Source organism: Equus przewalskii, chromosome 1 (genome assembly GCF_037783145.1).
Source record: "Equus przewalskii isolate Varuska chromosome 1, EquPr2, whole genome shotgun sequence".
NCBI classification, from domain to species: domain Eukaryota; kingdom Metazoa; phylum Chordata; class Mammalia; order Perissodactyla; family Equidae; genus Equus; species Equus przewalskii.
In genome coordinates, this window is record NC_091831.1 from 137,466,002 (window position 1) to 137,490,487 (window position 24,486).

A 24,486-nucleotide genomic window follows, 5' to 3' on the forward strand; every position below is an offset into this window, starting at 1 on the left:
TCAGTGTAATGTTTCCTTCCATTATAATGCTTCTATGCTACAGAGTTTTCTATTTTATGTTTGGTGGCCCTAATAGTGAGAAACAGAGACTGGTGGATCTCTGTGATTCGTATACTTACTTTTCCTCTATTTTCTTTTCTTTCATTCATTTTGAGTGCCTAGCTAGATGTATATATTTTTAATTTCAGATAGACTTCTCTTTCTTTTCTTTCTATTGCTAAGAAAATTACAGAGCACCTAAACTATGGTAAAAAAAAAAAAAAAAAAAATGAAGGCAGCCTGGAGCCTAAAAAATCTGAGAGTGAATCCAGTTTTGCTGTTTAACTGGTCATGTGGCTGTGGAGCAGTCACTTAGCCTTCTGGCCCACACTGTCCTCATTTACAGAATGAGGTGGGTGAGATAGGTGATCACTAAGATTTCTTCAAATTCTTAAAACCTTGGACTACTAACCAATTTTATTTGTCCGCCTAATCATGATCCCACAGAGTAGATAAGGGACTTAGTATTGTTTTCCAGTTTTTATTCTGACTTTGTTCCTGATGTGGAGTACAGGAGGTCGAGGGTGTGTCTGGTGCCCTTTACAGGAGATTATGGACTTTCAGCATGCCTTCCATGAAATGGCCTTAAAATCGTTGCCACACATTAGTTAATTCTTTACAGAATTCTTCATTAAAACAAATTTTTGAATGAAGGTGTCAGAATTAGAGACTGCTTCCCTACATCAGTCACTTTAGATTCAATCTGCTGTCAGAAACTGCAGGTCATTTTTCAGGAAATCAAAATAATGTGTATTGGATTTGTCACACCAAACCCTTCTAACAAATTTGACAATTTCAGTAACATTTCACTGTGGTTGTAAAGGTTGAGAAATCCTGGTATGCTTAATAACTGGGTGCATGATGTAACTGAATTTTAAGGAAAGAGCCATCTGCCTATGAGAACTGGAAAGTTCCTATGAATCAATGGACTAGGGTAAGCCTGCCTCCATCAGGTCTTGACAGTACCTGGTGAGAATTCTTTGGCAGATGTCAACATATTAGGATTCCAGAATTTATTGCATTAGCCACAGATCACATGACCTAAAGTAACAAGGCCTCTCCTGTAAAACTGGATCACGAGACAATTCTGGTAAACTAAGATTCACAATTCAATTGGGGTTAAGTTCTAGGCAGGAGCAAAGTGGGGAAATAAGACTCACCAAAGACGTTAATATGGAAGAAATTCAAAAAGTGAGGTGTTCAATTCCCAAATTTGTTAAAGTGGTCATGCACCCATATCTTCAATTTATTTCTCAGAATATTTTTCAGACATATTTAATAATATCCTTTAAATCTTTTTTTCAACAGTTCTTTCAAAATGGACTCTGTGCATAACAAGATGAAAAGTCCTGGGAATGATGTTTTGAAGATTTCAAGCTTCCATGGTTACTTACGTAATGGTAAAGGAACCACAGATATAGTCTGATTTATTTTTCTTCTATAAAATAAAATAACTAGTCTTTCTATAACTGGATAGCACTCTACAGTTTAGAACGAGCAGTGTGTGTATTTATTATTTGATTTAGTTTTCATTTCACATGGTTATAGTTTTGCTTTCTGCATATATTTGAAATATATATGAAATTTGTTTATTAAATAACATCTTGTAAGACACATAATGTGATGGATTTCATCAAATGATCTTTGAAATGCCTGAAAGTCTGAAACTTTTCAGCAAAGGAAATATTTGGATGTTTAAGGTCACATGTGATTTATGGAGAAGTATATTAATATCTTTAACACCAAATAAGTGATTATAGAATTTTAGAGCTATTTCAGAAGTTTATATAGTGGTCCTTGAATTGTTCTGAGTGTTTAGGTTTTCTTTTGATGCCAAATGGCTACTTCATCCCCAAAACCAGCTTCTCCAAATCTTTGACATCTCAGTAAATGGCAATTCTATCCTTCTAGTTGTTCAGGCCAAGAACTTTGGTGTCATTTTGACTTTACCCTTTCTCTCATACCCCACATCCAATCTTTTAGTAATCATATTGGTTCTACCTTCAGAATATATCCCAGATTCTGACTGCTTCTCCCCACCTACACGACCACCCATGGTGTGACCCTTCATCGCCTCTTGCCTGGATGATGACAGAAGTCTCCTAACCACCTGTCTGCTCCTATTCTTTGTTCCTACACTCTATTCTCAACCACGCAGCTAGAGTGATCTATTCAAAACTATGTCAAAACCTCATGCTTCTGCCTAAAACCTTTCAGCGGCTTCTGTTTCACTCTGAATAAAAGCTACAGTCCTTAGGAGAGCTCACCTGGCTGATCTGCCTGTGTCATCACACCGCCCCCGCCCCCTCCCCCCCAATCTGACCTCATCTCTTTGTGCTTACCCGTGCTCCTGGAGTTCTAGCCGTACTGGCCTTTTACTCTTACCCAAACATGACAGGTACATCTTAGGGCCTTTGCACTGTCTGTTGCCTCTGCCTGGAGTGCTTTTTTCCCAGATTCCACAGAGGCCAACCTGCTGCTCCCCCCACCCCCACCCTACATCCTTCAATTCTTGCTCAAAAGCCATTTTATCAGTGAGGTGCCCTCTCTTCTCCCAAGCACACCCTACCTCTTTCCCTGTTTTAGTGTTTCCATAATCCTTTTCACTCTCCGACATACTATATATTGTTTTTTCATTTGCCGTCTACTTCCTGCTACTAAAATCTAAGCTCCATAGGGGTTATTTTTTTAGGACAATTTTATTCACTGCTATTTTCCCAGTTGCTAGGAAAATGCCTTCAAGAAACTAAGCAAATACTTTGGGATTAATGGAAGAATAGTGAATAGAACAGTAATTTTGGAGACATACAGCTGAGGTTCAAGATCCAGTTCTGCCACTTACTCCTTGTGTAACTTTGGGCATGTCTTTTACTCCTTTAAAAGCCGAATTTACTGCATTTGTAAAATGAGAATAAGATTCCAGACTTGTTGTGCATATTGCCTCCAAAGTTATGGAGTAGAAGATCAATACACTGGGATTACCTGAAGAACAGTACATAGGGGCCCTCTCAGGGCTATTGAAAAGAATATTTGAGATATTTTAAAGTGACAGTTTATTAATAGCTTCCAATTATTGAGTACCTAGTATGTTCAAAGAATTATGCTAATGACTTTACATATATTACCTCAATTAATATATAGACAACCCTGCACATAGGAGGAACTATTTGTGTTTTACCCTTAGGAAAATTGAGGCTCAGAGAAGTTAGATGTCTCACTCATAGTCTAATAGCTATTAAGCCAAGGGTCCAGGATTCCACTCCAGCTCTGTCTGATTCCAAATCCCTTGCTCTTGCCAGTATGTCAAACCACTTCTCACTTTTATGATACAAGTAGTGTTCCCATCATATGGTGCCAGTCTGGGTTGCCTACCTTCTCCTTAGTAGTAGCCCTTATTAGGGTATTTATGCTCATTTTCATTTTTTATAACACTGAGAAAGGGATTTGAGTTAAAGGCACATTATAAGTGGTTTCTGCAGAGACTGAGAGAATAGCTAACCAGAGCCAAAAGGCCCCAGCTTTTCCTATGGCTGCCCCAACCAAAGCAGCCTGAGCAACTAGTGTTACTACTGAATAGTGTCCCTGGTATTTCAAGGTGGCATTTATAGCATTTAAAATTCAGTTAGGTACTAAGGAAACATGGTTTTGTGTTTTAATAATTGGAAGACAGGAGGTGAAAGGAAAGGAGGGATTAACTTCATGCTATTAATTCTATAAAGTCAAAGCCCGAAGAATAAAATAATGCTCTGAGTTGCTCATTCTAAAGGGTTGACAAGAACCAATATCCACTTCTGTCAGCAGAAATGGTGACTGAGTAATACTGGTAAAGCTGAGATGTTTTCTTTTTATCTTTCTCCCTGAAGTTGCAATTAATTCTTTAACTCACTGACATTGCCAAGAAAAGTTGGCTCTTATTTCTACCTCATATTAAAATTTTAACATCACATTAAAGTGCACTGTGAAGTACCCCGTGATGCCAGTAAGTAGAGGTAGTTGAGGCCAATACTTAGCTTTGATGGTAGAGTCACAAGGTCAACAAAATGAAAGAGGGAAACAGGAGAGAGATCAAAAGAAGATTTTCTCTTACCTGCTGTGCTCATGAAGAAATGGTAAATATGACTTCAAAATCGTAGTGCTCTATCATATTTAAATTTTTATGCACTGATCTTGGTCATTGCAAATTCACGTTATGTGTTCCATCAGGAAAAGATAATGATGTTAATAGTGACCCAGAATTTTCATGTGTATTTCCTTCATATTCTCAGTTTACATTATATCCAATACCTTCTATCACATTTCCCTTAACTACTAATGTGATATATGTGTGTGAATATATATATATTCTTATATGTGTGTGTATAATATACATATATTCATACACATATATACACAGTTATTAACATATAAAATGGTGATTCAATGACAAGCATATTGCATTAATACTGCTAATTTAAATAGTTGGTACCAGCTTTCAAACATATATTAATACGTTAATTTAAATAGACAATTATAGTAATTTTCACTCCAGTGCAGGCAAGCCCTCATCATTCTTTCTTATCTCATTCCTGGGATCTGGCACCTAGATAATACATTTTAGTTTTCAGAAAGCCTTAATTCATCGATTTTTCATTTGGATGATAATATGTACATTTTATGAAAAGGTACTTATTAAGTGCTTTTTTGTGTAGGAAACTGCTGGACACTCTATGGATCAATTTAAATAAACCAAACCCTAGCTTACTCTTAAAATTTCACACTTAACATTAAGGCAAATAGATAAAAAGAACTTTCAAGAGGGCAAACTTAAAAGAAACAATACATAACCAAATGAGTCAAATTAAAACATAAGTGCTATACCTATTGATCATAGTACTATAGCTGGGTAAGGACAAATCAAAGAAAGTCTTTTATGTGATTTCTGTGTGGTAGATACTGATTTATGGCAAGGTAGAATTTCAGGAACTATTTGTATGAGGAAGGAATTGTAAAATTTGATGATCTGTTTTGGGTAGGAATATTAGTCGTTACTTCTATTGTCAAAAGGGTACAAAGATGGGTTTAAAGTGTAAAGATGAATTTAATTTAATGTGAATATGTATTTATATAATTGTTAGAAATACATATCAACTAATTAATGGTTCTCGACTCTGGCTATACATGAGAATCATCTGAGGTACTTTTACAAAATATTAATACCTGCCCCATCCTCACCCTGCGACCTATTAAATGAGAATCTCTGTAAGATTGAACCTGGACACTGGTGTTTGTGAAAAAAAATAAGAAGCTCCCCAAGTGATTCTAATGTGCAGCTGGGGTTGAGGACCATTGGGTTGCATCCATTTTTAATACTCTCAAGATATGAATGTGTTCTATATATTTCTAGGTAAGAATGAATCCCATATACCGACAGCTGATGTTTCACTTTTGAAGCTAATTTCCTGTTGGAGAGACCAGTCTGTGCAGGTATGATACAGTTCATCGTCTTGAAATTATTGGAAGGTTTCCTTGCTGCTGTGGTTCATTCATACTCCCCTCTTCCTGAGGGTACAAGTGAGTAGGTACTCCTGTCCTCACAAAATGTCCTCCCAAGGCATTTCATTTAACAGGCCTAATGCAGAGACTAGTAATGAGAGGAAAAGTGGAAAATAGCAGATGCAAGGATGCACCACGTTAGCAGGTATGACTAGAGGGGGCTGAGGAAGGGATGTTTGTGTTATTATAGGTAACTTATTGCCCTTTGAGGTTTCAATTTGTGGCAGAATTGTCTATTATTTGATTTCAAAATGTGCCATGATGTAAAGGTCCCTGGGCTTGGGAATTCAGTATGTGTAATTAGAAATCATTTTTCTATGCTGAAAGTACTTCATCTGTGAGCTGATTTAGAGAGCTGTTTCCTTAATGCCCAATTTAAATCCTTCTTTCTCTTTTAAGGCTTTTTTGGGGTCCTAAAAACTAACTGGGTAGCTTTGTACACCGTACGATAAATGTCTCTGCATTGATTAGATGAATATTTATTGGAACTTTATTCTTCTTCATAAGCTTAATAAATGTCAAATTTGCAAGATGAGAATAGCAATAACTCCAATTACAAATGATTATGCTTGGTTACAGGAAAACAAAGAAAGATAACTCAGAACAAACTGTGGGGGCTGACACCATGAAACCAAATAAACAGTTAGAATGGCTCTTGAAACCATGCCTGGAAGTTTCTACGTGATTTGCTCCTAGCCTAACCTCTTCACTCATCATTCTCCCCCTGTTTCTTACTAGCCACTTTGACCTAATATATAAACCCATTTCCACTTAGGACTTTACATTTTTCTCAGGCTAGAATTCTCATTTTTCCATTCATCATCTGAGTCTTTGCTCAAAACAGCACTTCAGAGTATTCCCTAATCGCTCCATCTAGTATTATCACTGCACCCTCCCCACCCCTTGCCTCCTGTCACCAGCACGTTACCCAATTTTATTGTCTTTGTTGTGCTTGCTTTTAATGGAAGTTATACCATTTGCTTTTTTGCTTGCTTATCTTGTCTTCTCACTGTTATAGAAGCTTGCTGAGAGCAGGGACTTTGTCTGTCTCACTCACCCCTCTTTCACCAATGCCCAGGAAATCAGTCGTGACAGTAACCAGTCAATAAATATTTAATGAATACCTATGCAAAAAGCCTCTTGATAATCAGACAAACATTAGCACATGTTGACTTTACCAGCATATTAGCAATCACTGTAATGAAAGAGTCTATTTATTAAAGGCGATATTTTTTTTTCCCCCAGTAGCCAAAGATATCCTTAGTGCTGGAAAAGAAAATCCATAAGGAAAAGAATTCAACAGAACATTTATCCTGATTTGCTTTAACTAAAGATCATTTGTAGTTGTTCATTTGACCTTCAAATAAATTTTAATGTGGTTTGGACATCTTTGGACTGATGGACCTTTAAGGTTCTATGATTCTATGACCTTGTGTAAAATGCTGGCAGCAGGACCAGTATTACCAGAGCATTTATTACTCACTCTGTGGGAAATCTAAGCTTCAAAGTTCTCCTCTCATCTCTGTCACTCACCTGATGAATGACTCTGGAAGATGTTTAACTTATTGATTATTTATTTTCCTCATGTATAAAGTGGAAATGAGAATTCCTGGGCCCTTCAGGAACAATGGAGGCTCTTTCAAGTATACATTTCAATGCTTCATTAACTAATCTTCTAATTCCTTATAAAGCTGTTCATTTAAGCACTTAGTCAAATCGTGTTAACTTAAGTCTACTTTTTATGTGTTTTAGGAGCAATAGGTGGTAATGGGATGCTTTTGTAAAACAGAGGAAATCCTATTTCAAAAATTGAAGGGGGACTGGCCCCACAGCCAAGTGGTTAAGTTCGCGTGCTCTGCTTCGGCGGCCCAGGGTTTCACCCGTTCAGATCCTGGGTGGGAACATGGCACAGCTCATCAAGCCATGCTGAGGCAGCGTCCCACATAGCACAGCCAGACGGGCCTACAACTAGAATATACAACTATGTATTGGGGGCCTTTTGGGAGAAGAAGGAAAAAGAAAATGATTTGCAACAGATGTTAGCTCAGGTGCCAATCTTTAAAAAGAAAAAAAAAAAGATTTGCCTAGCTTTAAAAAAAAAATTGAAGCAGAGGGTACCTTTAAGGGAGGAGGTAAGAATGAGTTATTTTCCAGGTGAATGAGTTTGTCTGGAGATTGTCTCTTTTGCTTTTCACACATGAAACATATCCAACATAGAAATAGATGCTGGAAAAGCAATAGCAAGGTTTTGGAGTTGCTAATTTGCATGTTTCTGATACTGCTCTAAGGGATTTTATAATCTATCAACAGTGGGTGAAATCATGACATCCAGGCCTCCAGGGAGAAATGTTGCCTTTCTAGGAGATGCTTCAAAAACATTAAAGACCAGTGTGAGCTTGAATGTTGGGAAATGTTTTTATAGCAGAAAATCTGGAAATGGAAACCACAAGTAGGACATGGGGCCTCCTATGAGTCTTCATAATTCTCTGTGTTATTTTGTAGTACTTTGCAGTTTCAAGGTGTTAGTAGAAAACCATTAAAATTTTTAGCTTTCCTAGGTTACAGTAATACTTATAATAATAACTTTATGGCCCAGATTTCTGGCTGTCTGTTTCCAGCCAGTGGATTTGTAAACCTTATTTTGAATCTTTGCACATTCCCTCATAAGAATGTAATACTTTGCATATCTGTCTTTTCAGAGAAACTTATTTATATGCATTTGGAAGACAGCTTTATAGCCATAGTGCTTTCAATTCTGGATCATTATTAAAGTCACACAGTTATATAAATTATTGTCTAAAAAGTTTATATTTTGTTGCAGAAAATTCTATGCCTACTAGCAATGTACAAAATTTATCTACTATATTTATGTACTAGACAGACTCAAGTGTTGTTAGTCAGAAATTGTCAACAAATTCTGCTTTCCACAGTTTATATATATATATATATACACACATATATATTTACATATATATGTATATATATTTTGATGAGGAAGATTGGCCCTGAGCTAACATCTGCGGCAATCTTCGTCTATTTTATATATGGGATGCCACCACAGCATGATTGATGTGCAGTGTGTATGTCCGCACCCGGGATCCAACCTGCAAACCCCAGGCCACTGAAGCAGAGCACATGAACTTAACGACTACACCATCGGGCCAGCCCCTAATTTATATTTTTTAAGTATACAAAATCTATTTCTATTCCATTATCATTTATTTAGTGCCCACTGTATACCAGATCCTGTGATAACAGTATTATGTGTTTATATGATGTACAATTTCTCTGTGAATTGGAGTCGTGCTGAGTATTGATTCTATACAGCATAAAGTATGTATTTTGAGTTTGTTTCCAATTGGGTGTATGCCTTTCAGTATTCACTTTTAAGTTTTGTGGCTCTGAGTGTCCTACTCATTATGGTTAATATATTTTATTCTCTTATTTCTACTTCTTCTTGTTTTCCAGTGATATTCATAGTAATTATTCTTGAGATAGCATTTTTAGTGACAAATATGTCAAAAAGCTCCAGAATTCAATAGTTAAAAACTGTGGTCTTGCTATATAAATCTAATAATTAGAAATGTTAAATTACGTAAGTCTCTGTGTATTTTTAAGAAAGAATATTGATCCAAGTTGTATATCCAGTGAGATAGAGGACGTCCTAAATCATAACTGTGAGTTCTCCTCAGAGGTGATAATGATCCCAGTGTGAGAGGGCAGCCATAATCCCATGGGAGCATATGGTCAAACTGCCCCTTCTGAGGAGTATACCATAGTCTGGACATAGATGGGTCTGAGGACATCCTCTAATGTACTCTTGATTTATAGGTATGGACAGAAGCATGTTCCGTACAGGATTCTGTGATTGAAAGCTCTCATCCTAGCCTCTCTCAGTATCACAGACTTTGTTTTATAAGTGAGGACATGAAGTCCCAGAGTAATACGTGACTTGTCAAAGGTTACATTGTAGTAACTGTCATAGCTGGATCAGAAGTTTGAGCCTTCTCATTTCTGACTCAGAACTGTTTCTACCACATCATCCACATCTTGAAAGCAGTGCCATCAAATAAAATGTGTGACAAAACTAAAATGAAATAAGTTCAGTGATGTAAAATTGTTCATGAATAATTAGTACAGTTTTTCCCATCATATGATATACATAAATAAGCATGGTTCATCTATATTGTGCTATAGAGTAGTATGTTAGTAAATGTCATATCTAATAGTTAATATATCCTATATCTCATTACATAGTAGATATTAATAGGCATGATGCACCAGTGTCATGATACATAAAACTATATGTTAGATTCATGGTACTCAATAGCCATCACATTGTTGAGTGTTTCCTCACGTGATGTGCATGAGAAGCATTATGTACCTATGTTGTGACAGGCAGTACCACAATGTTAGTAGACATTGTATGCAATAGTAAAATCACATCATTCATTATCCTTTTTTCACAACCTAAGCAATCATTTCAGTGGACAAGAACAGGTGAATGATCAGTGGTCAGGAAGCTGCTCTGAAACTTTTGGAAAGCTTCCTATATTTAAAAGTCAGATACCCAGCTCCTTCTGCCCCAGAAGTTCAGTGAGCAACTGACATAAGCATAAGCTCTCTGAGTGTTCCTGGAGCCAAAAGGTCTCATATGCTGTCACAACACATAAAAGAGACTAGATAAATATTTAGATTAATATCTGTTCTGTTTTTGGCATCAGCATCTCTAGATCACCAGTCTCGATTGGTGTTGTCCCAAAGCCCTAGCTCTAAGCATCCTATAGGTAGACTGGATATAATGCAGAAGGCACAGTGGCAATTGGGGAATATGAGTCGTCTTGACACAGGGCGGGCTTTTGAGGGGAAAAGACATTGGGATGTGGCTATATGAAAAGTTTAACTATGAGCCAAAGAAGGATAATGGGAGGTGCCCCAAGTCCACCTAGATCAGTGGTTCTCTTCCTTTCCTGATTCGACTCTTAGCTTTCCTTGAACTCTGTCCTATTCTTGGACCTTGCCTCATCTCTTGCCAGGAAGAGGCTAAGGTACATCATCACTGGCTTTTTATTGAGAGACAAGGATATAGACTCGCTGGAGGACATATATTACAAAGGACATAGAATCAGGGGTCAGAAGTCCTGTCTACCAAGTCTTTATGACCTTGGGATGTCATGTCCCAGATTCTTCATTTTAAAAATGAAAATATTGGATTCGATGCCCTGTGACAAGCATCCTCCCCACACACCCAAATACAGGTCCTTGACTGGGTATGTACAATAATTGGAAGGCACACTTTGAGGTATTTTAGGTGGTATAAAATCACATACACATGCATACAGTTTAGTGAGATTTATTATAAAAGTCTTGTCTTTAACCTTCTGTATTAAACCTAGTGTAAATCAAGTGTTTTTAGCTAAACAGTGCTTTAGTTCTAGACACTGTTTGAGGAGCTAAGCTTGTCTTTAAGAGCAATATGATATATTCAAATTAATTTTCTTTATCATCTGGTGGAAATGAAAATATTTTAGGAGAAAGAATTGGGAATTCTTCAACTTTCCTTTCAGAATCTCTTGAGTTTGCAAAAGAAGAACAGTGTGTGGTTTGAGTGCCAATTCTCAGTATCTGCATTTCAGTTGTTTCAGATGCTAATTCTAGTGGAATGGAGCAAAGCAATTTATATCTGAAACCAATTCAAATAAAAATTCCAGGCTTTGGGTTTTGTGCAAAACCCCAAGCATTTGTAATAGTACTAAAAATAATTCATTAAAAAAAAAACTTTACAGGTTACTGAAGCAATACAAGCTGTTCTCTTGGCGGAAGTTCAACAGCACATGAAGACATTGAGAAAGGCACCAATCGACAGTCAACCAGAGTCCATGACAGAGAATGGTAACTGGGAGATGATACAGATCCTGCCAAAGGGGGGATGGGCTGAAGAGCTAGATTTACAGTGTATTACGGACACTTTGCCTCTCCAAAGTAAGTGCAAAATTTATTGGCGTGCTCTTTCATCAGAACTTTTTGTACTACTTAGAACGTGTTGAGAATATGAGTTCACAATATATCATTTCTGCAAAAACCAAGCCTGTTTCTGACCTATTCTGCAATCAATTTCCTTTTATAGTTGTTGAGTTTTTAAAGAACTTCTAAATTCTAGTATAATCAATACATATTTTCCAGAACAAAAATTTATGTCATTTATAAAAATGTTTTAAAGTTAAGTGAATAAAAATGAAAACAAGATTAATAGTAATAGCTTAATGGGATGTACATTATAAAGATACCCTGATAATAATGGGTCCTAAATTTGTTTTCATGTGATACCTTGATAATAGCTATGTGTCAGTTTTTTCCTTTTCTGGGAATACGAAATGTACCAACTAATAAGCTTATTTATAGTTGGACCACTTGATTGTATAACAAATTTTATCATTGTAACTTCGTAATGATAATGTTTATGGTTTATGGCTCCCAAGTGAATCAAATTTCTACTGTAAAATTTTATCTGATTTTTCAGCCTGTTAGCTGTGACTTTTAAAAATAGAGATTAAAAACAGTAAAAGAAAATTAAGTACAAATTTGATTTCAACTTTGTTAGTAAGCTTGTGGTGAACAAATTAATTTATAATATGATTAAATGGATATTTTTGTCAGGAAAACGTGTTACAAATTTACATGTTCTGGATTGTTAAAAATTGTCAGGTACCTCTTTTAGCTCTCAAAAAGAGATTTTCCTTTATTTATCTGGGATTCAGAGGAGTGTTGCTATATTGGAACTGTTAAATATTAGAACAAGTGCCATTCTTAAAAATGTGTTATATTTATTTCTCATTATTTTTATGAGACTGATTGGAGAGCGTTATGTGGCGAGAGAGGATATGTGGCAGGAAAAGGCTTTTTCAGTAAAGGCCAGCAATCAAAATAGAATATTCCCCAATGCCAACACAGTCACTGAGGACGGTAAATTTAATAAGTAACTTGATAAAGCTCGATGGTGATTTCAAGTCATTTGTTTGTTGTCCAGAAATTAGCTTTAGTTATCTGGGAAATTCACCCACTTGAAGAAGCTCCTTTTTGATCATATCACATAATTGTAGTTGTATTATACCTTTCAAGCAAGAAGTAGAAAATTCCTTTTTAAACTAATTTTCGGTGAGTATATTTGAGTTCTTGAATCATTTGGAGAGGCACCCATAGTGTCATTAATAGGTTTCCTCCAAGTCTCCAAAGATAGCTAGTGTCATTTGTCACATATTAACTCTCATTAGGTGATATTTCTGTGTATTATCTCAAATCTTCAGTGTCTAACTTATCCATTGACCCAAAGCCCTCTTTTCTAGGGGAGAAATTCATGGAGGCCATCAAGGTGAAACTTCTGATGAGTTTTGCTGTCACATAGCTTACCCATCATTTGAAGTTTCACTGGTTGGGCCCTGTTCTGTCCCCAGTTAATTCTCTGGTTTAAGAACTATTGATACTATGGAATTTAGTCTTACTGTGACTAAAGACATCCAGATTTTAAATTAGATATTAACTATCTTTTGATCAATATTGAAAGATCCTTTGCCAATGTCAAAAAAAATTAGGGTGAGTTTGTGATAAGACTTGGAACCCAAAAATAGTAAAGCTACTTTAGATGTTGATGGATAAAATATAGAATATCCTGTTTAAAAGAAATATATTCGTAAAATGCTGAGGATATATTTTCTTGGGAAATACTTCTTGTAGGAAAATATTGACTGCAATTGCAATTAAATAGGAAACACATAACATGCATCAGAGAGGAGAATTTCCAAGCAATATTGTGTTAGATATTAACATTGCCTTTTTTCCCCTTTTGTTTTTAAAATTATTCAGAAAAGATTAGTGAAATTACAGGAAAAGTTTTAGACCTTGATTACAGTGATAGGTACTGAATTACTTAATGGAATTTTTAAAAATAAATAAGTAAAAAGCTATTTTATTTATTTCGAATGTTGTGATTCAAAGGTTAAGGAGATGGTGTAGGTATTATTCACTGGGTGTGATTGTTCTTCAAATTTTATAGGCAGATTTACTTAGCCCCACTATCACTGTAACATATATCATCTTACCAAATATCTTATGATAAAAGGCTTATATTGTTTAATTTTGTAAGGTCCTTGCTCATTTGTCCTCTGTAAGCTCTTCTCCTCTCTTTTTTTCCTAATTTCTTTTATTTTTTCTTGGTTTCTTGGTGATGCATTTTGTACATAAATCATTTGGAAAGTAACAGATGATGGTTTTATTATGCACAGATAATCATAAATTTCTTTCATGCCAGGCTGGAGTATATTTGGTTTATTAGCATTATGGTAATACGGCAATAATAGATCAGAAGGAAAAAATAATAACAATTAATACACTCCGACACTATGCTAAGTACTTTTTGAATGTTATCTCACTTTTTCTTTTAATTTTCATATACTCCACATGAACTCAGGCTCTGTTTCCAATATTTGAGTCATTTGTGTAAACAATTGTACAGTTTTTTAAATGTCCATGTTTATGGAAATGAAGTTTTGAAGTACAGCTGAAAAGAACTACTCTCTGAGAAAGAGATTCCCAGGTGCTACCTAGACTTATCCTGAGAAATTATCTCTGTAAGTTTTTTATTTGACATACTAATTATGTATTGTTCTCATACACATTAAAATAAACAGTATTGGAAAAAAGTCTATCACTAAACCAGCTATCTTGACTGCCACCAGTGGTGTACATCTTGCACTTTTAGACATCCTTTTTATTATTATCCCACTTTTTAAATGAATAAACTGGAATATATAAGAGGCTATGTGCCTTGTTGACAGTCACAAAATTACTAAGAACAGGGAAGCAAACCCAGATATTCTGTTAAACACTGTGTTCTTATCCAGTAAGCTGCATTTTCCATATTGGCAGCATGAAGGAAATTTGCTCTAAATCAGCTTGATGTGAAAATTGGATAATTTATTGAGTGGTTTTCTTAGATTTTTATTCCTTTCTCATAAATCATGCTTTCTATTACCAAAGAAAATGCAGAGTGTTCAATCATTGCCATCTCAGCCCTTGTAATCAAGAAAATCACCGGGTTTCTTGAACTATTTGTACATGAGATGCATCTAGGAAGCAATGGAAATCAAAAGAAGGGAGAGTTGAAGCATAACATGTGTTTGAATTTTACAATTTTGTATCTTATTTCTTTTTCAGTGTTTTCACTGGTTACATTTCACAGCATGTGTTTTACTTAAGGTCTTAATATTTGTTCATCAATATTTTATGGGAGAATAGTTTTATCTGAGTTTACATTTTTATGATGATTACATTGCTGTCTTCCTTGAATCTTTTTAATAAGAAACTGTACAATTAACACTCACATTTGAGCTAAAATTCATTGCTTTAAAAACAGCAATGGTTTCTTTATTAAAATGCATTTGAGAGTTATTTCCCTTTACTTTTCTGTGTGTGTTATTTGGATCAGTTTAAACAAGTGCTCTAAATTGTTCCATTAAATAAATTGGTTGAAATAGAAATGGAGGCTTTGTAGATAAAACTGTCACCTTGGAATTATTGACTGAATTTAAATTCACGTTAAACTGTGTGGTTGTGAAGATGATGCATCAAATGTGGGTATTGCAAATAATCTTTATTACATGCATCGTTTTCAAAGACTTATCTACAAAATTAAATAAGGAAAATGTGCTCTTTGTTTAAATAAAACCATGCATTTGTAGTAAATCAGGGAATAAACATCTATTCAACAGAAAAGTTTTGTGGTCCTGGTGGCCATCAGTAGAATTACTGGCTCAGGGCAGAGTTCCTCTGCCTGCTGAATTTCTCAGAAAGGATTCTTCCTAGTCGGGGAAAGGCATTGAAACATAGTTGACTACCTCACAGGGAAACTCTTTCTTGACTGTCTTTATTTATAGTTAATGCATTTTCCACCACCCCCTGTGAGGTCTCCAGGCTAAGTGAGAAGGCCAATGCATTCTTCTTTATGGCCACAGAAGTCATTTAGGAAAGGTCTGTGTGAGCAAGGAGCAGAGAAGTAATGGGGGGACACATCATAGAAGGCCTTTTGTGCCATAGTGAGGTCTTGGGCTTTCTCTCTAAGATGAGAAACCAATTGAGCAGACAAATGTCACATATTTTAGTGGGATCATGTTGCCTGCAGTCAGAGGCCAAGGACAGAAGCAAGGAGACCAGTTGGGAGGCCACTATGCTAATCCAGATGATGGCAGCTTGGAACAAATAGGGTGGCCTGGATGGAGAAAGTGAGAGCTGATCAGATTCTGAATGTATTTTGAAGGTATAACTGAATGTGTTTGCCAATGGATTGGATATAGAGGAGTAAGGTAATGAAAATCTATACTTATATTTTTTTCAACGAAAAATATTTTAAACACGGATTGACCCTGATGTCCTGACTTGATTCCTATGTCAGGTGGTGCAGAGTCATATATGTTATTCTAGGTATGCTGAAGGAAAAGTGGAAGACCCACTCCACAGAAGGATGTCCCTGCTGCATTCAGTTTCAAATGGCCGTGCTTCGATACCTACAGATTTGATTTTCTCATTCTAACTAAACTAGCCCTCAAAAAATGGACAAGAGTCTCCTGCCAAGAAACTGAATTGAAGATAATACTAATAATGCAAGCTTAAGCAATTAAGTTGTAAATGGCATTGCCAAATCTATCATAAACTACATCACGAGATGTTTGCATGTGTGTGTGTGTGTGTTAATGTCCTTTTGAAATTTCTATTTTTGTGTATATTTTCTTTTCTTTTTCTTGCCTAATTGCTCTAAGACTTCTGATATTGTGTTGAATAAGAGTGGCAAAAGTGGGCATCCTTGTCTTGTTCCTATTCTTAGAGGAATAGCTTTCAGTTTTTCACCGTTGAGTATCATGTTTGTATGGATTTGTTGTACATTGGCTTTATTATGTTGAGGTACTTTCCTTCTATACCCATTTTATTCAGAGTTTTTATCATAAATGGATGCTGAATCTTGGTGAATGCTTTCTTTACATCTATTGAGGATCGTGTGATTTTTATTCTTCATTTTGTTAATGTGTATATCATGTTGATTGATTTATGGATATTGAAGCATCCTTGAGTCTTTGGAATAAATCCCACTTGATCGTGTTGTATGATCCTATTAATATATTGTATTCAATTTGCTAATGTTTTGTTGAGGATTTTTGCATCTAAGTTCATCAGCAATATTGGCCTGTAATTTTATTTTTTGTGTTGTGCTTGTCTAGTTTTGGTATCAGGGTCATGTTGGCCTTGTAACATGAGTTAGGAAGTGTCCCCTGCCCTTCAATTTTTTGGAGAGTTTGAAAAGAACAAGTATTAAGTCTTTTTTTTTTCTTTAGGAAGATTAACCCTGAGCTAACATCTGTGCCAATCTTCCTCTATTTTGTATGTGGGTCGCTGCCACAGCATCGCTAACAAGTGATGTAGGTCCACGCTCAGAAACCAAACCCACAAATCTGGGCCACTGAAGTGGAGTGCACCAAACTTAACCACTACGTCACAGGGCCAGCCCCTAAATCTTTTTGGAATCAGTAGAGTTCACCAGGGAAACCATCTGGTCCTGGACTTTTGTTTTTTGTGAGGTTTTTGGTTCCTGTTTTGATCTCCTTACTAGTGATTGGTCTATTAATATTTTCTATTTTTGCTTGATTCAGTTTTGGAAGGTTGGCTAATTCTAAGAATTTGTCTATTTCTTCTAGTTTAGCCAATTTGTTAGTGTATAGTATAGTGTACTGTTTTCACAGTATTCTCCTATTATCCTTTGTATTTCTGTGATATCTGTTGTAATTTCTCTGCTTTCATTTCTGATTTTATTTATTTGAGCTTTCTCTCTGCTTTTTCTTAGTGAGTCTAGCTAAAGGTTTGTCAACATTGCTTATATTTCCAAGGAACCAGCTCTTAGTTTCATTGATCTTTTCTCTTATCTTTTTAGTCTCTATTTCAGTTATTTCCTCTCTGATTTTTATTATCTCCTTCCTTCTAGTGATTTTAGGTTTCGTTCTTTTTCTACTTCCTTTATGTATAATGTTAGATTGTTTGTTTGAGATTTTTCTTGTTTCTTGAGGTAGGCCTGTATTGTTATAAACTTCCCACTTAGTGCTACTTTTGCTGTGTCCCATAGATTTTGGTATGTTGTATTTTTATTTTTGTTTGTCTCCAGGTATTTTTGGATTTCTCTGTTGACCTGTTCAGTAGCATTTTGTTTAATCTCCACATACTTGTAACTTTTCCAGTTTTCTTCTTGTAGCTAATTCTAGTTTCATACCATTGTGGTCAGAAAGGATGTTGGATATTATTTCAATCTCAAATTTATTGAGACTTGTTTTGTGGCCTAATATGTAATCTATCCTGGAGAATCTTCCATGTGCATTTGAAAAGAGTGTGTATTCTGCAGTTTTTTAATGAAATTTTCTGTATATATCTATTAAGTCCATCTGGTCTAATGTGTCATTTATGGCCAATGTTTCCTTATTCATCTTCTGTCTGGATGATCTATCCATTGATGTAAGTGGGGTGTTAAAATCCCCTACTGTTATTGTGTTACTGTCAATTTCATCTTTTGTGTCTGTTAATATTTGCTTTATGTATTTAGGTGTTCCTAGGTTGGGTGCATAGATATTTACAAGTGTTATATCCTCTTGTTGGATTATACCCTTTATCATTAAGCAATGCCCTTCTTTGTCTCTTGTTACAATTTTTATTTTAAAGTCTATTTTGGGGACCAGCCCAGTAGCGCAGCAGTTAAGTTTGCACATTCCACTTCGGTGGCCCAGAGTTCGCCAGTTCAGATCCCAGGTGCAGGCCTACACATCGCTTGTCAAACCATGCTGTGGCAGGCATCCCACATATAAAGTAGAGGAAGATGGGCACAGATGTTAGCTCAGGGCCAGTCTTCCTCAGCAAAAAAGAGAAGGATTGGCAGTGGATGTTAGCTCAGGCCTACTCTTCCTCAAAAAAAAAATTTGTAATAAATAAATAAAGTCTATTTTGTCTGATACAAGTATTGCTACTCCAGCTTTCTGTTCAATTCCATTTGCATGGAATATCTTTTTCCATCCCTTCGCTTTCAATCTGTGAGTGTCTTTAGATCTGAAGTATATCTCTTGTATGCAGCATATATATGGGTTTTGGTTTTTTATCCATTCAGCTTTCTTATGTCTTTTTATTGGAGCATTTAGTCCATTTCCATTTAAAGTAATTATTGATAAGTATGTACTTATTGCCATTTTGCTACTTTTCTTCTGGGTGGTTTTGTAGTTCTTCTCTATTCCTTTCTTCTTCTCTCACTTTCTTCCTTTGCATTTTGATGGGTTTCTTTAGTGTTATGTTTGGGTTCCTTTTTATTTTTTGTGTATTTATTGTATTTTGTGTATTGTGTATATATTGTATTCTTCAGCTCTGATTGGTTGTTTTTTGTATTTTCTAATTCTTTTTTGAAGTTCTCTCTGTGTTCATCTATTCTTCTCCCTGGTTCCGTGAGCATCCCTATGACCATTAGTTTGTACTCTTTATCAGGTAGATTGTTTATCTCTGTTTTGTTTAGTTCTTTTTCTGAAGATTTGTCCTGTTCTTTTATTTGGAACATACTCCTTTGTCTCCTCATTTTTCCTGTTTCTCTGTGCTTATTTCTGTGTATTGTCCTGATCTTGGAAATGTGGCCTTCTGTAGGAGATGCCTTATAGAAACCAGCAGCATGCTCCCCTCTTGTCATCCATGCCAAATGCTCCAGGGGTGTCCCCTGTGTAGGCTGCATGTGCCCTTCTGTTGTGGCAGGGCTAAAACGATTGCTGCAGGCATGTGGGTAGTCTGGGCTGGCCCCCAGGCCAGCTGATTGAGCGGCCCAGGCATGTGTAGCTGCTAAAGGCTCATTATTGGATGGGGCAACCCCTGGCACAGCTGGCTGGGAGACCTGGGAGCACACAATTACTGCAGGTTTCCTGGAGAGTGGGTTAGGCTCCTGGTGTGGCTGGTTGCTAGGTCCAGGGGTATGGAACTCCTGCAGGCCCCCAGTGTGGCTGGCTGCATGATCCAGCAGTGCTTGGCTGCCTTGGGTGCACTGGTGGCTGGGGCAGGCCCCTGGTGAGGCTGCTTGCACAGCTGTTGCTAGCTCACTTTTAGGCAGGATGGCCCTCTGGCACAGGCTGGCTATGTGGCGTGGTGGTACACAACTGCCTCAGGCACGCTAGTGGGCAGGACAGGCCCCCGGTGGCAGCTGTTTCAGGCACATTGGGTGGGGCTGATCCCCTGTGTGGCTGGTTGCAAGGCCTGGTGGTACAAGTCTGCTGTGGACTTGCTGCTGGGCAGTGCGGGTCCCTGGGGCCAGCTGCCTGCACTGCCTGTCTGTGCTTGATTTCCTCGAGTGCTCTAGTGGGCAGGGCAGGCCCTATGCTACCAAACTAGAGGAAGGATTTCAAAATGGCACCTGTTAGCATCTGTTTCAGCATGGCTGGACTAGATCCCAAAAATGGCTGCCATCAATGTCTCAGTCCCTGGGACAGGGTGGGCCCAGCCGCCTCCTGCCTCTCCAGGATGCACTTTGAGCTTAGTAAGTGAATCTCTTTTACCAATGGACTATGAACTTTTCTGTCTGGTGTTTCTGTGCTGGTTTTTGGGTGGAGTGAATCTGTGCATGGGCCCTTTAAGGGCAGATTTTCCTTGCCCTGAAGTTCTATAGTTTTCCTGGGTGTATTCCCTATTCGTTTTCAAAGCCAGGTGTTTTGGAGTCTGTTCTCTCTTGGGTTGGATCTAAGGGCTGGGGTGCCTAACATGGAGCTCAAATCCCCCGCTCCTCTGCGAAAAGCTCCATACCTTTGAGATAGCTCTCAACTGTGAAGTGCCCTGGCTAGGGTATGTTTTTCCTCAGCAGGACTATATCTCTTTTCTTCTACCCCTCTCTGTGTTGTCCTTGTTGTGGAAGTTCTTTTCATCCAGTTTCCAGATCTCTCTCAGAGGAAATTGTTTCACAGGTAGTTGTACGTTTGTAGTGTCTGTGGGAGGATGTAAGCTCAGGATCCTCCTAGGACACCATCTTTCAAACTCTCCTGAATAAAGCTTTATGCATCACTCCTCTTTATCTCCTCTATGCTTCTATGCATTGATCCAAAAGTTGGGGATACCAAAGAGAATAAGTTGGAAATCTCCATTCAGAGATACACACTAGCAGCAGAATAACCTTAAAAGTGTGTCAGATGCCACTGAAGAGGCTGTGAGAGCACATCAAAGAGGCACAGAACCCAGTCTTTGGGGTAAAGAAGTCTTCTTAGAAGATGCCTGATCCAAGATCTGAAAGTTGAATATGACTTGGCCAAGCAAAAAGCTGAGGTAAGAGAAGGTAGCTGTTTGCTAAGACCACTAAAGCCACCTTAAGCCCTTATTTTCCTCCCAAGAATCATCTGATGAATACATGCATGAATGAGGAGCCTGGACATTAGAAAGAAACCCATATGTCTCAAATTTCTTCTCCAGAGAACATCCCTGTCCTCTTTGAATCTCATTGTGTCAACTCCTTTTTTTCCTACCCTTCAGCCTTCCAGAATAACGATGACAGTGATAATGACAATAATAATCATAACAGCTAATACTCTTATGGCTTAGTTTGTTCTAAATGCCCCACATACCTTAAATCATTTGATCCAGGCCACCATCCTATGGGATAGGTACTATTGTTATGCCCATTTTATTGATGAGAAGACATATACAAAGAACTTAAGTAACTTGCCTAAGATCTTACTACCAACAGGCAGCAGAGCCAGGAGTCAGACGCAGGAAGTCTGGTTTCTTTGTCACTACCTGGCATTGCCTCCCAATTAACCACAATTCTCCTTCACTAGTTCTTAATTCAACAAATATTTAGCAGGTGCTTCCTATTTGGCAGTTACAGAGGTAGACGTTATCCAGGTTGGGGATTACAAGGCAGCAAAAACTCAGATATTTGGCATTAACAACAAAGGAAGGATTCTCTTGAAAAATGTAATCAGCAAATATCAAATACCTATTTTCTACTAACCTTTGAGTGTGGCTCCAAAAGCCATCTTACTAAAGATGTACTAAATACAAAGACTTTTATTTAGAATATGAATTTATATAAATATACGTTTTAGTGGTTAAAAAAATAGAAGCTTTTATGCCTGAGAACTGGAAATAACAACTAGTAAATGCTAGAAATGAAAAAGATTTGGTATATACATATTAGTTGAAAAGGGAAAGCATCACCAGTGTGGGAAGAAGAGAAGAGGAAATTTAAATTTCCATTCTTATAGATTAATTTGAATTATGTAATAGATAATCTTATTTAAATATGAAGGTACTCATATTTTAGATGAAGATGAATTTATATGTGATAAGCAAGTAAATTATTTAGCACTTAGAATATATTACATACCTTTCAAAAAACACTGTTGTCATTTGGGTTTAATATATGTCCTGTCTTATTTTTAGCTCCTTGTAAAATTGATGGAGAAATTTCATCATTTCCCTTTTTCCCCATATAAATTCTTCTGAACTTCTCCACTGGCTCAGCCCTCTCTGTATCATCTTAAAGATTGTATTGCCTTAGAAAGACTGATAGAGTTCACTGCTCTTGTTCCAAAAGTAGTTCCATCTTTCACGGAGATTGAGATTGATGATTTTCATCTTGGCATATGAAGAACTAGAGTATTTTATTGTCTTTTTTCCTCAGGAGCAATCAGAATGCCAGCCTGGCCCAACTGCACAGCAACAGTACTATTAAGAAACTGAGTTAAATATTTCCTTGGTAACAGTTGTGCAGGCACAACTTTATTGATTATCGTCTACATACCCATTTAAATTTACTGACAAAGAAAAAGTGATCTAGATTTTGTTGCTGAAACCAATGTGTTTTGCACTATCGTTCTCCCAAGCTGAGACTGGCCTCCCAATATTGACCCCTCAAGGACAGGGGTCAGGTCTATTTATCTTTTTCCTCCCAGTCCTAGGATAGGCCTTCACCTAATAGCTGATAATAAGTGATTATTGAGTAGATGAATGAATGGATGGACTGTAGGATAGCTTGTACTAAAGATTCAGCCAGCTCCTAATTAGTAAAAGAAAGAGGAGACAAGGAAAATCAGCTGATTACTTTCCCATTGCAGCTAGATATCGTCTTGAATATACGCTAAAATTGTGTTTTCTGAGCGTTATCATCCTAGGATCATGTGGTGTACACACAGTAGGCTCCCAAAAAATTAAAAATAGGCACACAAATGAATCTAGCTTGTAACCATCTAGAAAGCTTCTCTTTTCTGATGATTGATTATTTGGCTCTTCACTACTCATTTTGTCATGATCTGATTTCATTCTGATATTTTTAGAGAGCCCCAAGCCTTGCTAAAACTCATCTTCTTGCTCCTCATTCAACTACGGCTTCTCCATGGAAGTATTTAAGGAGCTGCTGCATCAAGCGCTTTCCTCAGGTTTTGGATTCACATCCTGGGTTCTGACTCACTTGTCTTTCTCTGGACGTCTGGCTCATTCCTGATCTCCTGTAGCAAGTAGCCCTTAAGCTGCTAATTTGGAGCCCTCTTTACAAACTAGATCACCTGGGTCAGCCTGCTCCCTATTAACTCCATCCTTACTTCTGAGCCTGGGAATTTGAGTGATATTAGTTCCTCCATCAAAGGCAATTCTATTAGCCAATATGGATATGAATTCCTAATTCTGGAAACAATTTCAGCACAATTAAATTCCTTGAGAGAAAAAGCAAGAGATTTAGTCAGCTTTGTATTTTCAGCAGATAGCACAGTGTCTGGCATGTGGCCAGGCAATTGCTAGAGAAATGGTAAGAGAAGGAAAACATTCATTTGTCCCCGTGCCGTTGGAATATCCCATTCCCTCAGAATGTCATTCACCTTGCTAACAGGAGCTTTATTTTTCCATTTTAACTCGTGAATGTATCTGTCCAATTTTCAGCCTTGGAGCAATTTAAATAACTTTAAAACATCTCTCATTAAGCACTTGGTATGTCTAAGGTTCCATGTAAGGTACTGAAATTTTCAATTATGTCACTTTCTACTCTTATGTATATCCTTCCAAATAGTGTATATCATCTGCACTCTAATTCTTTATTTGCCTTTCTTTCCCACGTCTCTGAACTCCTTGAGGGCAAAAGTTGGAACTTATTAATCTTGTGCTCCTAGCAGCTAATGCACCACGTGGCTCGTGATGGGTGCTCATTACATGTTTGTTGCCTGAGTGAAAGGACGAATGATAAATGACAGTGACAGATACGTATCAAAGAACTCTGGTCTAAGGCAGGATGAAAAAAATACTAAGTAATATGTTAATAGTCTATAGGTAGGAAGAGAATGGAAAAGGTCATTATAGGGACAGTGGTTTTCTTCTACAGTGTTAATCCAGAGGCATTTCTTCAAATTTATCTCTTTAGTTCAGGAACAATTTAGCTGTCTAGAGAGCCACTAGGAAAAATTAATGCCAACAGATATTTGAAAGCAAAAAAAAGGCAGCGTACTTCATTTTCAGCCCCCAAGAATAAGCTGCAAGAAATGAAGACAGTTCAAAGATGAGTTGTTATATTTTTTTTCTTTTACCTGCTACAAATGAACATGGGCCAGTTATTTAAACCTGTGCAGGACAGCTGTCCTCCAGCCAGGCGGCCCTGCTAATGTGGGGCAATGTAAAAGCACTCCTTAGTAGCTGAATATACATAAGAGCGCTGTAATTGTGAACACTCTTCCAGCTCCTTAGGTTTCTTCTCATGAGAATGAGGTCAGTCTTGAACTTTTAGAAAATTTAAGTGTAGTAGTTCTCAATTCCTTTCAATTCCAGCATCGACCTTATAGTCAGTATTTGGTAATACTCCCTTTATAATCCTAAAATGAAATTCATGAGTAGTACAAC

At 37.1% G+C, this 24,486-nt stretch overlaps 1 protein-coding gene across 3 annotated transcripts in view; it reads left to right on the forward strand.

Moving 5' to 3' along the window:
* Nucleotides 1-24,486, forward strand: part of WDR72 (WD repeat domain 72) — a 219,658-nt gene that overhangs the window by 131,477 nt on the left and 63,695 nt on the right. For all 3 annotated transcript variants that reach the window (XM_070579987.1, XM_070579998.1, XM_070580009.1), the window contains 3 exons: nt 1,348-1,439; nt 5,423-5,502; nt 11,358-11,553. In XM_070579987.1, the coding sequence (XP_070436088.1) occupies nt 1,348-1,439; nt 5,423-5,502; nt 11,358-11,553 (368 nt within the window). The remainder of the gene's footprint in view (nt 1-1,347; nt 1,440-5,422; nt 5,503-11,357; nt 11,554-24,486) is intronic.